General features: G+C 41.3%; 1 protein-coding gene across 2 annotated transcripts in view; it reads right to left on the bottom strand.

Annotated features, from left to right (window-relative positions):
• pomgnt1 (protein O-linked mannose N-acetylglucosaminyltransferase 1 (beta 1,2-)) overlaps positions 1–2,780 on the bottom strand; it is a 41,494-nt gene extending 38,714 nt beyond the window's left edge. The window contains exon 1 of one of the 2 annotated variants that reach the window (XM_033028649.1): positions 2,416–2,780. In XM_033028649.1, the coding sequence (XP_032884540.1) occupies positions 2,416–2,535 (120 nt within the window). In that variant the 5' untranslated portion in view covers positions 2,536–2,780. Of the gene's footprint in view, positions 1–299; positions 656–2,415 lie in introns of those variants that run through there. The other variant, XM_033028650.1, reaches the window with a different exon arrangement.
• Between the last annotated feature and the right edge of the window lie 11,899 nt (positions 2,781–14,679).

Raw genomic sequence — 14,679 nt, 5'->3', positions numbered from 1 at the left:
ATTTCAGATAACAAAATGTATACAAATTTCACCCTCAGTTCACTCACTATAGCTTCATTGCTTACTTTATGGCACTGCAAGCTTAAATAACTGCGACAATATGTACTGAACTAAAAAATGTCAGGAGGGTTTCTGCTTATCAGACATCCAAAACCACCAAAATCAAATAGAATTTAAGAGAGTAAGAGCACACAGTGATATTATAGGTAAATCAGCTTGCATCATGATAATAGAAAATATTAAAAACTTGCCTGCTACAAATGTGCAGGCAAGATCAGCCAACTGAAAGAAATCCTCACCTCCAGTTATGTCTCCCTCTCCAGGTTTCAAGGCAATGGCATCAAAGGCTGATGGGCCAAGTACTGGACGGTGGCATTAATATAGATGGGTATTTAATGGTTGCAATGGACATGTAACTCTGTAAAGTCATTGGTCAACCATGTAGCCGTAAAGGTATTCCAAACTCAGCTACAAGAGTAAAATTAACTATCAAGTAAAATGGGGCTGTGGAACCCAACATGAAATAAGGATAAATGGCTTTTCCCTTCCCAGTCTTGCACAGGAACACCGAGGCCAGGCTGATCATGGACTATAGGTCGGCATTCAACATCATCATCCCCTCCAAATTCATCAGCAAGCTCCCAGGGCCTCTGTACCTCCCTTCGTACCTGGATCATTGACTTCTGCATCGGCAGACCTCAATCAGAGCGAATTGGTGACAACATCTCTTCCTGACTGTGATGAAGCCGAATTTTAGTTAAAATATAAGAAGATATTAAATTGGCTTCTGGGCTAGCTTACAGCTTATATTTAGTCTCAAATTAGGCTTGTCTCAGGTTGCAGTGTGTGAGATAATAGATACTATAACATTGTCTCCCAAGTGAGGAGGTGACAGAGAGGAAAAGAGAAAGAGCTGAGTCATCTCTTTGAAGTAAGATGCCGTAAACCAAGTGTCCTATGTTTATGAGGGAGGAGGTGACAGAGAGGAAGAGAGGAACCAGGGGAGTAGAAAGATAAAATGTCGTAAACCAAATGGCCAATGTTTTTAATATATCTTGTACCATGTGACAAAATGCCTTTGATGTGATGCATTCTGAAGAAACCTTTTCCTGTACCTCTGACCATGACTAATGTCTGTGGAATGTGCTAAGGTGACAAAGAAACACTATAAAATGCGATGTAATTCTGTTGTTCAGGGAAGTGGACTGAGGACGGTCAAGTGTCTACATTGGTCACTTGACTGGAGTTCTCCCTCCCTTCCATCGGCCGATAATAAGTAAAGTTTTGAACTGGTCTACCAAACATTTTGTGTGGTGTCTGTTTATTAAGAAGCGAACCTGTTTAGTAGTTATAAAAGTAACTTTTTCAACTGACCAGCAACACAGGCCCACCACAAGGTTGCGTGCTTATCCCCCTGCTCTACTCTCGTTACACCCATGTCCGTGTGAGCATGGCAAAGCGCAGCTCCAATGCCGCTTAGAAATTCATCAATGACACCAATGTGGTTAGCTGAATCATAGATAGTGATGAGTTGGTATACGAGAGATAGAACATCTGGTTGCATGATGCCACACAACAACCTCTCATTCAACATCAACAAGACCAAGGAATTAATTGTTGACTTCAGAAAGGGAAAATTGGGAGATCAAATGCCAGTTTCCATTGGTGAATTGGGAGTAGGAAGAGTTTTTAATTCCTGGGCCCAGCACATAAATTAATCACATATGTGGCGTGCCAATCCATCTACTTTCTTTGAAGTTCAAAAAGATTTGGCTTGTCACTGAATAATCTGACAAAGTTCTACAGTTGTACTGCAAAAAGTACACTGATGGTGTGTACAATGGCCCAGTACAGCAATCCCAAAGCACATGGACACAAGAGACGGCAGAGGACGGTGGACTTTGCCATGTCTATCACGGGCACAATTCTTCACAACATCCAAAGCATCTTAACGAGGCACAGCCTTAAGGAGATGGCATTTATCATCAAGGATCCCCATCATCTGGTCAAGGGCCTTTTTCCTCACTGCTAATGTCAGGCAGGAGATACTGAAACCCCACGCCACCAGGTTCAGGAACAGCTGTTTTCCTACACTATCAGTTTCTTGAACTGATCCACACAACCCTAATCCTACCGTGGCAACAGAACACGACATACCACCTCTTGCACTACCATGGGCTTGTTTTTACAATTTGTACTTTGCACCAATGTCTTGCTTTTTTGCAATATTTTGCTTTTCACAGGCTTGCAGAATTTCTTTGTGTTATTGTATAGTTGTCTGAGCCTCCTCCTCATTGCTCCTCCCCTATCCCTCCTCTCCTCCCCGCTGCTTCCCCCCTCTCCAATTCCTCCTCCCCGCCAGGTCGCTGTGCTTCTCTCGGGGCCGGTTGGATCCCGGACTAGGGCCTCCCTCACCTGGCACAGCCTCCTGACCGACCGCTGCCCCCTCAGCCTGTACTTCCAGGCGATGAACCAGCTCCTGTGCCGCCGCGGGACGAACGGCTTGGCCCGAGGGTTCGGCTTCCACTCGTCCATCGGAGGCGAGCTGCTGCTGCTGCTGCCGTCCGCTGCGGCCTTTAGTCGCCACCATAGATGACCATCCCGGGGACCAGGCGACTCCCCGATCCGGATTCCAGCTGCAGGCCCGGGCCTGGACCCCTGCTACCAGCCCACCCCGCCCATTCACTTCCGGGTCCTGGCCGGGAATAGACCGTCCCTACCAAACATCCTATAGCGGGGCTCCTCTAGTATCTGTGGTCTCCACGGCCGCCATCCTCTGCTGCCGACCGGGCCTTTGGTAACCAGGCAACAGGCTTTAATTATGTGCGGGGAGGAACTGCAGATGATGGTTTACACCGACGATAGATACAAAATTGCGGAGTAACTCAGCTGGACAGGCAGCGTCTCTGGAGAGAAGGAATGGGTGACGTTCCGAGTCGAGACCCTTCTTCAGATTGAAAGTCAGGGGAGAGGGTGTTTAGAGATATGGAAGGGTGAGGTGTGAAAACATTCCAATCATCCTTTCTTTCTCCCTCTCGTCGTCCCTCCCCCCATCCTAGTTTTCCGACTAGTTTCACTGCCCTTCTGACTAAATTTTACTGATCGTATGCCGCACGAAGGAACTGCAGGTGCTGGTTTAAACCGAAGATAAACACAAAATGCTGGAGTAACTCAGCGGGACTGGCAGCATCTCTGGAGAGAAGGAATGGGAGACCTTTCCAGTAGAGACCCTTCCTTACTTACTTTTTATTACAGACTCAAGGTCCAGATAAAAGACAAAACATTACATAGAATAAATTGCATACAAAAGCACAATAAATTACGTACAAAAGAACAGTAAATTACTTACAAAAGCATAATAAATTACATACAAAAGCACAATACATGGTTTAAGATCAAGAATTTAAAAAATCAGTGTCCAGCAACGAGACAACAATACCAATGTCTCCACAGCTGGGATTGGTAGCGTGTAGTGCTAAACCTTATGTTTGATGAGGCCAAGATGGTTTCATTTTCAGAGTCATTAATCCGGCAAATAAATTTATACATAAGATTTCTTAAGGCAGTTTGTAATTGGCTCCTGCAGCCACAACCATTTCACTTGCACTACACCATCTAGGTCTCTTAAGTAATATTCTCATGGCATCATTATAAGCTACTTTAAGTCTCTGTATACTTGCTTTTCTGTAGTTTGACCACAGATGTGCAGTATAGAGTAGTGTACAATATGTTCTGAACAGAGGCAACTTCACTCCATCTGTACATGCACTAAACCTGTGTATGAGAATGTTTGCTTGTGCATTCATCATATGGCGTTGCCTATAAATATCCTCATCATCTATCATTTGTTCTGTAATAAAATGTCCAAGATATTTTACCGTATTAATTCTTCAGACAATGAAACACTTGCATGTTTGTGGCTTTGCAATGATTGTTGAATAGTATATGGATGCTCTTACGACAGTGGAATTGATTGTAGATTTTAGGAGAGCCTCCCCTCCCCCACTGACCATCAACAACACTGCAGTCACATCTGTGGAGTCATTTAAGTCAGGCACCTTAAATGGAGGCCACCATCGAGTCCACAACCAAAAAGGCCCAACAGAGGATGTACATCCTGCAGCAGCTGAGAAAACACAATCTGCCACAGGCAATGATGGTCCAGTTTTATACTGCCATCATAGAGTCTGTCCTCACCTTCTCCATCATGGTCTGTTTGACTCAGCCGCCAAGCATGACATCCAAAACTTCAGCGCATTGTTTGATCAGCCGAGAAGGTTGTTGGGTGCAACCTTCCCCCCATCGACGAACTGTACAACTGCAAGGGCCAGGAAGCAAGTGGGTAAGATCATCTCTGACACCTCTCACCCTGGCCACAAACTCTTTGAAGCACTTCCCTCTGTCAAAAAGCCACCACAGCGAGATATAAAAACAGCTTTTTTCCATGAGCAATAGCTCTACTCAACAACCAAAAGTCTGTAGCCTCCTTTTGCTCTGATATTTTATTTCATTCTTCACATGTTTAAATTATAATGTTTTATTTTTTATTGTCTGCTGTATATCGTGTTGTTACTTGTGAGCAAAGCACCAAGGTAAATTCCTTGTGTGTATACATACTTGGGCAATAAAATTGATTCAATTCAATTCAATTGGATTTTTCCTGGTATGAACCTTATCCAAAATATTTAGCATTAACATAATTTTTATGAGACCTTTCTTCAACAATGAACCATTCTACATTTTCCTTGACCAGCGTCCTCGTTGATCTGTCATTTTTACACCTTTACCCTTCCATATCTCCGTGTCGCCCTCTCCCCTGACTCAGTCTGAAGAAGGGTCGTGATCCGGAATGTCTCCCATACCTTCTTTGCAGAGGTGCTACCTGTCCCACTGTGTTACTCCACTGTGTGTCTATCTAGAAAATGTCGAATGGTTCATTGTTGGCTGAGGGGGAAGGTGAAAACAAGGCATACAATCAGTAAAATTAATCAGGACAGTGAAACTAGTCAGAGAACTAGGGTCTGAGAAGGACAGAGTGAGAGGGAAAGCAAGGATTACTTGGTTAGAGAAATCATTATTCATACCGCTGGGTTGTAAGCTGCCCGAGCGAAATATGAGGTGTTGTTCCTCCAATTTGCGTAGGGCCTCACTCTGACAGTGAAGGAAGCTCAGACAGAAAGGTCAGTATGGGAATTGGAGGGGGAGTTAAATTGTTCAGCAACCGGTAGATCGCGTGTTCTCCAGAGATAGACACAAAAAGTTGGAGTAACTCAGCGGGACAGGCAGCATCTCTGGAGAGAAGGAATGGGTGACTTTTCGGGTCGAGACTCCATCTGAAGAAGGGTTTTGACCTAGCTTTTTTGGGCTATGGTTTAAACCAGCATCTGCAGTTCCTTGCATCTACATCTTACATTACTCTGTTGATGATTGAGAATAGACCAATGATATGGTAACTGACAATTGGATTCTTCCTTTTTATGAACTTGGACAAATTTCAACTTTCTCCAGTAGATGTCAGCATTGTAGCTGTCCTTGGCTAGCTTGGCTTGAAGTCTAACATTCTGGAGCAGAAGCCCTTGCTATTCAATTCAGGATATTGTGTTGCCCAGTAGTCTTCAGCAAAATTTGTCAGCATATGTAAAAACATATACTAATAAAATAGAGCAATATATTACACAGTACATTGTGCTTCTAAAGTGAATATTTGTGGGTTTGCAGACAGTTTGGCCATTCTCAATGAATATTATATTCATAATAAATATGCACATAATATCTCTGAGATCGAGCCACTGAAACATAAAGAGCAGGAAGTGTTTTCTGGATTGTTTGCTCTAGTTCCTGGTATCAACCCCATGGTGAGATGTGGTATTAAAGCAATAGTTTACAGAGTAAGGTGAACCGTTAGAAAGAGACCAAAGAGAAAGGTTGTTGAATGGACTGTGAATGTTAAGTTAGTTAGTTAGTCTTACATCGGTAGTGGGGAAACTGCTAGAGTCAGTTATTAAAGATGGGATAGCAGCACATTTGGAAAGTGGTGAAATCATTGGACAAAGTCAGCATGGATTTATGAAAGGTAAATCATGTCTGACGAATCTTATAGAATTTTTCAAGGATGTAACTAGTAGAGTGGATAAGGGAGAACCAGTGGATTTGTTATATCTGGACTTTCAGAAGGCTTTCGACAAGGTCCCACATAAGAGATTAGTATACAAACTTAAAGCACACGGTATTGGGGGTTCAGTATTGATGTGGATCGAGAACTGGCTGGCAGACAGGAAGCAAAGAGTAGGAGTAAACGGGTCCTTTTCACAATGGCAGGCAGTGACTAGTGGGGTACCGCAAGGCTCAGTGCTAGGACCCCAGCTATTTACAATATATATTAATGATTTGGACGAGGGAATTGAATGCAACATCTCCAAGTTTGCGGATGACACTAAGCTGGGGGGCAGTGTTAGCTGTGAGGAGGATGCTAGGAGGCTGCAAGGTGACTTGGATAGGCTGGATGAGTGGGCAAATGCATGGCAGATGCAGTATAATGTGGATAAATGTGAGGTTATCCACTTTGGTGGCAAAAACAGGAAAGTAGATTATTATCTGAATGGTGGCCGATTAGGAAAAGGGGAGATGCAACGAGACCTGGGTGTCATGGTACACCAGTCATTGAAAGTAGGCATGCAGGTGCAGCAGGCAGTGAAGAAAGCGAATGGTATGTTAGCATTCATAGTAAAAGGATTTGAGTATAGGAGCAGGGGGGATTCTACTGCAGTTGTACAGGGTCTTGGTGAGACCACACCTGGAGTATTGCGTACAGTTTTGGTCTCCTAATCTGAGGAAAGACATTCTTGCCATAGAGGGAGTACAGAGAAGGTTCACCAGACTGATTCCTGGGATGTCAGGACTTTCATATGAAGAAAGACTGGATAGACTCGGCTTGTACTCACTAGAATGTAGAAGATTGAGGGGGGATCTTATAGAAACTTACAAAATTCTTAAGGGGTTGGAAAGGCTAGATGCAGGAAGATTGTTCCCGATGTTGGGGAAGTCCAGAACAAGGGGTCACAGTTTAAGGATAAGGGGGAAATCTTTTAGGACCGAGATAAGAAAAACATTTTTCACACAGAGTGGTGAATCTCTGGAATTCTCTGCCACAGAAGGTAGTTGAGGCCAGTTCATTGGCTATATTTAAGAGGGAGTTAGATGTGGCCCTTGTGGCTAAAGGGATCAGGGGGTATGGAGAGAAGGCAGGTAGAGGATACTGAGTTGGATGATCAGCCATGATCATATTGAATGGCGGTGCAGGCTCGAAGGGCCGAATGGCCTACTCCTGCACCTATTTTCTATGTTTCTATGTTAACAAATGCACCATGGAGAAGGAGGCAATCCAAAAGGGGAAGGAGGGGAGAGGAACTTTATATGAACCATATAATATATGGTCTACAGAAAGTAATATGTTCTCCATATGCACATATGGTAAAAATGAAGGAATTATTTCTGCTGGTTGGAGTGTCCAGCATGAGGGAAATAGCCTAAAATGTATAGATTGACCTTTAAAAAGTGGAAAGTAGGAAACATTTCTCCATTCAAAGAGCAGTGGAAGTTTGGTATTCTTTCACAACAATTAACGACAGGCACATTGTTATTTTTAAAACTGAGATTAAAAGATTTTTGTTAATATAATAAATGCTATGGGCAAAGGTAGATGGTGTTTTTATTCATGGGCTGTGGGCATTGCTGTAAGGCCCAGGATTTATTGATTGCAAACAATCAACCTTGGGAACATCACTTTTACTTGGAGTCCTAATTCATGTTGGGATGGACAAGTATGGATCAAGAACTCTCGTGAATGCAATGTAAAGAACTATGGAAATAAGTCAAAAATAGTTTCCTTATTGCATTTATTGTTGTGATGCAGGTTGGCACAGCTATTGCCCAGAGAACGGAAATGTAGATTAACCCTTGGAGCAACAGGGATGATATGAAGAAGTATCTTCTTCTATGAGAATCTAGAATTAGATGTAACTATTTAAAAATAAATAATCACTGAATAAGAATAGAAAAATTACCCTGTAACCCTGCACCTTATTCCTATCACACCCATTTAAATCTTTTGTCACTTACCTGCATCAGGACTTACTTACAGTAGCCAATTAACCTACCTGCGCTTCTTTGAAAATGGAAGGAAATTGGAGTGGGAAACCCACATGGTCACAAGATGAATGTGTAAGCTTGGCACAGAGAGCATCAGGTAACTGTATCAGTGAAAGGTTACCTTTGAAAGAAAGGAAGGCAATGTGAGGTTACAGTCTGATCAGCCACAATGGCAGACAAGCCTGAAATGCCACAATACCCATTCCAGTATATTGTATAATTCTAACCTATTGATCTTAATCTCTTAAACACTTTGTCAGAAATGTGAAGGTCAAATTACTATGGGCCTTTTTCCAAACACCTGCAATCCCTTCATCATATGATCTGAGATAAGAAATGTTAAATACTAACAGTTCCAATACCACAGCAGGTACTAGGCAATACATCTCATGTGATTACTAACAGCACTTCGGTGAATAATTATCAAAGTTTGGATTTGTTTATAATTGTCACATGTACCAAGGTACAGGGAAAAGCTTTGTTTTGCATGCTATCCAATCAATTCAGATACTACTATACATAAATACAATCAAGCCAAACTCAACTACAAGAGCAAAGGGAAAGATGAAGAGTGCAGAACATAGTTCTCAGCATTGTAGCGCATCTTCTTCTTCTTGCGTATGGCGTGCACAGCCTAAAGTTGTAGGACAACTTGTTCTATTTGATCTTATTTGATTGTGCACGCCAGGTTGATTGCATTCGTCGAAACAGGGCGGACCATGTGAAAGTTGCAATCTCCAACCCCATTATAGCGCATCAGTCCCAGAAACAAAGTCCAATGTCCGCAATGAGGTAGAGGTGAAATGAACAGTACCGTAGCTTATGGAAGGACTGTTCAGAAGTGTGATAACAGCAGAAAAAGCTGTTCCTGAGTCTGGTGGTGCATGCTTTCAGGCTTCTGTATCTCCTGCCTAATGTGAGGAGGGGGAAGAAGGAATGACGAGTGGGGAAAAAAGTCATTAATTATGTTCCCCACGGCAGCATGCGTTGTAGATGGAGTCAATGGTGGAGAGTCTGGTGTGTGATGTACTGGGCTACATCCACAACTCTAAGAAAGATTGCTGCCACTAGATGGCAACAAGTAAATACTATTATCAGAACACAACCATACCTTTGCAATTTATGTTAGACTAAATATCTTGTGATAGTTTCATCTATATAACTATTATCCATGGCGTATGGCAGGGCAGAGTTGCAAATTCAGGAGAAAAAGAGTGTAGATTGAGAATTAAGGTCATAATATGCGTACATTTTATCTGATTAACCTTGGGCAAATTATGTTTTCAGTTGTTAATTAATTAAGACCATTTCTGATTCTTCATTTCATTGATTCCATCAGCTCTTCCTGCTTTACTTGCACCTAACTCTTTCTCATATGTGATACGCACATAGCTGTGCCTCTTTTTTACATCAGAGGGATTAATATTATTTTGGAGACGTACCCATACAATTACTGCAATCAAAAAAAAATGCCAAGAATTAATGATCAAAGTAAGACCTTGTGTAAACAATATGGTGCCAGTGCCCATCTTTAATAAACACAGGTGTGAGGTGACTGGAAATAAAAATAATGACATTTAACTCTTTAGAGGTGCTGGTAAGCCGTATCAGTACGTGCGATTACAAAAAAGCACAGTCCATGGCTATCCTTCAACATTGTTTGGGGACCTGGGGATATGGCGATAATAATGGTGCAGTTGAATGGTTTTTCAGCTCTTGAAAATCACCAACTAAGGATGCAAGAAGCACAAGGAAATGCTGTTACTCCAAAATCTCAAATATTTAGATTATTACATTCAGTATTCTCAGTGAAGCTGGCGATCAACATTGAGTCAATAGAAAAGCGGAATAAAAAAACTTGCATATATCTAACGTCGCTAACAGTAAAATCCCCAAAGGCATGGCAAAGAGGCATTGGCAAACAAAATTGGGCACAAACTACATAAGGAGATATTAAGGTAGATGAACAATGATTTGGTCAAAGAGTTTGGTTTTTGAGAGAGAGCTTAAAAAAGGAAGGAAATGCCAGAGCTTGGGCCCTTGGCAGCTGAAAGCATGAGTGCTTATTGTGGAATAATTAATGCAGTGATAATCAAATGATCATAAGTCACAAAGAATATCATAAGGCACAGATTTCACAAAGGAGTGTGGAATAAACTCAGGTATAGTGAGTTACGAGGCTCTGATTTGGATTTTAAAACAAACATTTAAGCATTTGAAACTGGGGCACTGTTAAACTTGGGGTCAATGAGGCTCAGCGAACACATGGATCATATGAATGGGAACTAGTGAGGGACAAGGGTAACATATGTTTTAGACAATAGACAATAGGTGCAGGAGTAGGCCATTTGGCCCTTTGAGCCAGCACCGCCATTCAATGTGATCATGGCTGATCATCCCCAATCTGTACCCCGTTCCTGCCTTCTCCCCATATCTCCTGACTCCTCTATTTTTAAGAGCCCTATCAAGCTCTCTCTTGAAAGCATTCAGAGAACCCGCCTCCACCGCCCTCTGAGGCAGAGAATTTCACAGACTCACCACTCTCTGTGAGAAAAAGTGTTTCCTCGTCTCCGTTCTAAATGGCTTACTCCTTATTCTTAAAATTTTGATCATCCTTTTGAAGGTGGAAGGCAGGGAGCACTAGAATAATCAAGGTTAGAAGTAAAAAGACATGGATAAGATTTGGAGCAACAGATACACGGCGACAAAGGAAGTGACGGATGTAGGTACTCTTGGAGTCACATATGATGCCAAAATTGCAAATTGAGTTAGCCTTAAATATTGTCAGGAAAGAGATGAAATTGGTGGCCATCTGGTGGATTTTATATCAAGGATCAAAGTTTAATATCTTCCCAATGTTTTGTTTGGTCATCTTACATGAAGATGTCATCCGAATTTTATTGGTTACCGAGGGATTATCCACAGACACACAACAGCTAATAACTGCTATGCTATCCAGTCAAACAACTCTGTGTATGTGCCATGACGCAAATTAGCAAATCTTGACAATTGAACAACATGCTCTTCTGATATCATTCACCTTTTACATCGCTTATAACCATTTGAACCAGTGAGGACATTTGTTGGAAGAAAGAAGACAAATGAGTGAACGATTCAGAAAAGAAAAAGTACAATTTGATTTAATAGATGTTTTACAAAATAATTCATATAAGTGCTGTCAAATCCTATTGCTTTTTCTCAGGGAAACCAATTTGTTCGGAAAGATATAGGTTATTAGTATATAAGTTATAATGTTATTTGATCCACACTCCATACCAGTTGGTGGCGGTAATGCACTAAAAAGTTGTTTGCCAACCGCCAAAAACATAGAAGAAGAAGAAGTAGGAGGACATTTATTATCGAGTTGACTTTGAGTTAGGCATTTAGCATGAATTCGTGCCCAGCTGGATGGGATAATGTGGTAACTTTATTCAATCATTCAGTTGAAGTTGGATACTGCTGTTCATTTCATCCAAGCAAAGGGTGTGACAATATATTTGAACCCTTCTGTGGTAATGAATTATGACAGTGTGTATTGCTCAAAAGTGCCTGGAGTCATTCTTAGTCATAATCTCACAATTCATAAACATATAACAACATCTGCAACCTCAATAAACTTCAATCATGAGGAGGATTGAAGTAATCCACAAATTAGCTGGAACCAGCTGAAATGGAGGTGCTTGCAATTTGGCCCCAGGATCTGATATTTGCAAACAAAATGGGCAAGAAAATACACAATAGATGGATATGCAGTTCTGTTTACAAAAATATCTTTATTCATAATATATACAGTAAATAAATCCTTGTTCTTTGTACCATTAGTTCAATACATTGTCTTACAATATGTCAATGTCTCGTGTTTTCTACTTGAACAATGCATCTGGACAGCATTCAAAAGGTGGTAACACAAACCCAGCCCCTCAGCATCCAGAGGTAGCATGATTGAGATGGTACATATCATGACAAGCTTTAACCAACACTGTCAGTTTGAGACTCAGCCCTTGCACAGAACTGTCATGAGTTCATGAGAAGGAATGTGACAGTAAGCCAAGTAGCCCATCAGTGAAGACCACCAAATACTCCTGCCGAGAAGCTCTTCATCTCTCCCTGCAACTGATTAACACCAAAGATCTCAAAACATTAAAAGTCTCACCTATTGACACATGGCAGAAAATATAGGAATGCTGTGGGGCCTTGATCATGTATTCAACAGTCCAATGAGATGCTTCATCATATTAAATCAAAAGAGAGTCACTGTGAGCACTTCATATGTACCTGACACCATGTCTGATTAAAAACAAGATTAAGGATAGCTAATCTGAATCATAGCTATGCAACCAACGTCATGCAAACCGTGTGTAGAAAGGAACTGCAGATGCTGGTTTCTACCGAAGATAGACACAAAGTGCTGGAGTAACTCAGCATCTCTGGGCAAAATGGATGGGTGATGTTTCAGGTCGGGACCCTTCAGACTATAGACCATGTGAACCATTTTTTATTTATAAACGGCTGGTGTAGACCCAAGCGATTATTGAATGGTGACCAGCTCGGATGACGATGTTTAATATCACCTTCCAAGCTCACTTACATAGCAAATGGAAGCATTCAGATTTTTATGAGACAGTTACTCACACATTAAGAACAATATTCCACTCGCTTTCTCTAGTTTAGAGAAACAGTATGGAAACAGGCTCTTCAGCCCACCAAGTCCAGGCCAACCATCAATTACCCATTAACACTAATTCCATGTTATCCCACTTTATCATCCACTCAAGCTCGCATGTCTTTAGGATGTGGGAGGAAACTGGAGCACCCAGATGAAACCCACGCGGTCACAGGGAGAATGTGCAAACTCCACGCAGACAGCATTCAAGGTCAGGATCGAATTCATGTCTCTGGCGCTGTGAGGCAACAGCTCTACTAACTGTGCCACTGTGCCGCCCACTATCCTCAGAAATTGTTTCCCTTGTTTAGAATCAGATGAACAAAATTGTAACTGGTCGATTAAAGTTAACCTGAGCACAATTAAATTTGTCTGAATTTGCCCAATTAGTTTCATTTATTTTAGAGACAGGCCCTTTGGCCCATCAAGTCTGTGCCGACCATCGATCTCCGTACAATAGTTATGCATCTGTTATGCATTTTTTTTTGGGCAACCATACTTTGCTCTAGGCCCTCAAGACAGTGTCAAACGCTTTAGTAAGATTGACAAAGAACAGAACACTCACAAAGCTTGTAAATTTAATACCAATCAGGTCAGAAAATATACTATGAACCAACTTGTGTTAGAATAAAACAAGTTAATGGAAAATAATGCATCAGGTTTCACATCAGAGGTTTGGATCAATATGTTGCAAATCTTGAAATGTTGGCTTTAAATGTGTACATAGAGGAAACTTGAGTTATATAGTCAGATAGGACACCATTGCTTCTACAACAATGAGTGCCCCATCAATCAGCTTGACTGTAATTGTAATGAAGAAGGATGGGACACTGTACATCATGTTTCCTGTTTTCTCTAACAAGGCTACAGGGCAAGAACATTATCCTTTACCACTACTGAAACCATGGGCCCACATGATGCTACAATCTTCACCATTCTAAACATCTGAACCAAGTTTTTGCCTGTGAGATTCAATGACCAGTTGTCATATCTCATAACATAGTCATGGTTTGAAATAGCATTTTCAGAAGCAGATGCAATGTGCAGTCAGTCAGTGCAAGACGTTTCCCAGTAAAAGATGCATAATGGGATTGTGGATCTGTTTCTGGTAGCTGGTTTTGAAGACCTATTTGAAGTAATGATTAAAGACCAGGATAACCATCTAAGTGTGTCCATTTGTATAAATTGTAATAGTTTTTCATCGCAAAATCTCTTGTGACCTCTTCTTCAAGATTATAATATCAGAGGACAGGAATGCTGATAGCTGCTGTTTTGAATCATTGCAGTGCCAGTTTTCAAATTCCCTTCAGAGTAATTCTAAGTCCTTCTGCATTAAATCTCTGAGCAGTTTGATATGCTTGACACTCATGATGCTTAATCAGATATTGAGCAAATCCATGCAATTGCTGGTTTATTGCCAGGTTGTGCATCTTTTAGCACTTCTAAAAATTCTTTAACTTAGCTCAATCTACACCAGATCATCTTTCCATGGCAAAATGTTCAGTAAAAGATCTTCTTGCTCACATATTTATTTTCTTTGTTTCCTTTGTTTTCTCTCTCTCTTGTGTGTTACATTAAGAAAACGGTGAGTGTGGTGACTTTTTGATGCTTAAATAAAATGTTGGCCTCTTTTGGAATAGGCGAGGCTGCGTGCACTTTATAAAATTTTCATTACATTCAGAACTCTTTTGAGTGGGGTCTTTCAGCTACATGCCTTCTTGTTCACAAGGGTTGTTATAATGTCCATTCTGGGAAGAAGAGCAGCAGCCATAGGAAACTGAGCTAACAGAGCAGATTGTATTCTGTATATAGTATTTGCAACAGAGATATGAGCCTGAGCCAACATGCTGCATTTTTGAAATGCACAA

This window comes from Amblyraja radiata, chromosome 10 (assembly GCF_010909765.2).
Source record: "Amblyraja radiata isolate CabotCenter1 chromosome 10, sAmbRad1.1.pri, whole genome shotgun sequence".
NCBI lineage: Eukaryota > Metazoa > Chordata > Chondrichthyes > Rajiformes > Rajidae > Amblyraja > Amblyraja radiata.
Note: the sequence above shows the minus strand (reverse complement) of the source record. Positions and strands in the feature narration are given on the sequence as shown.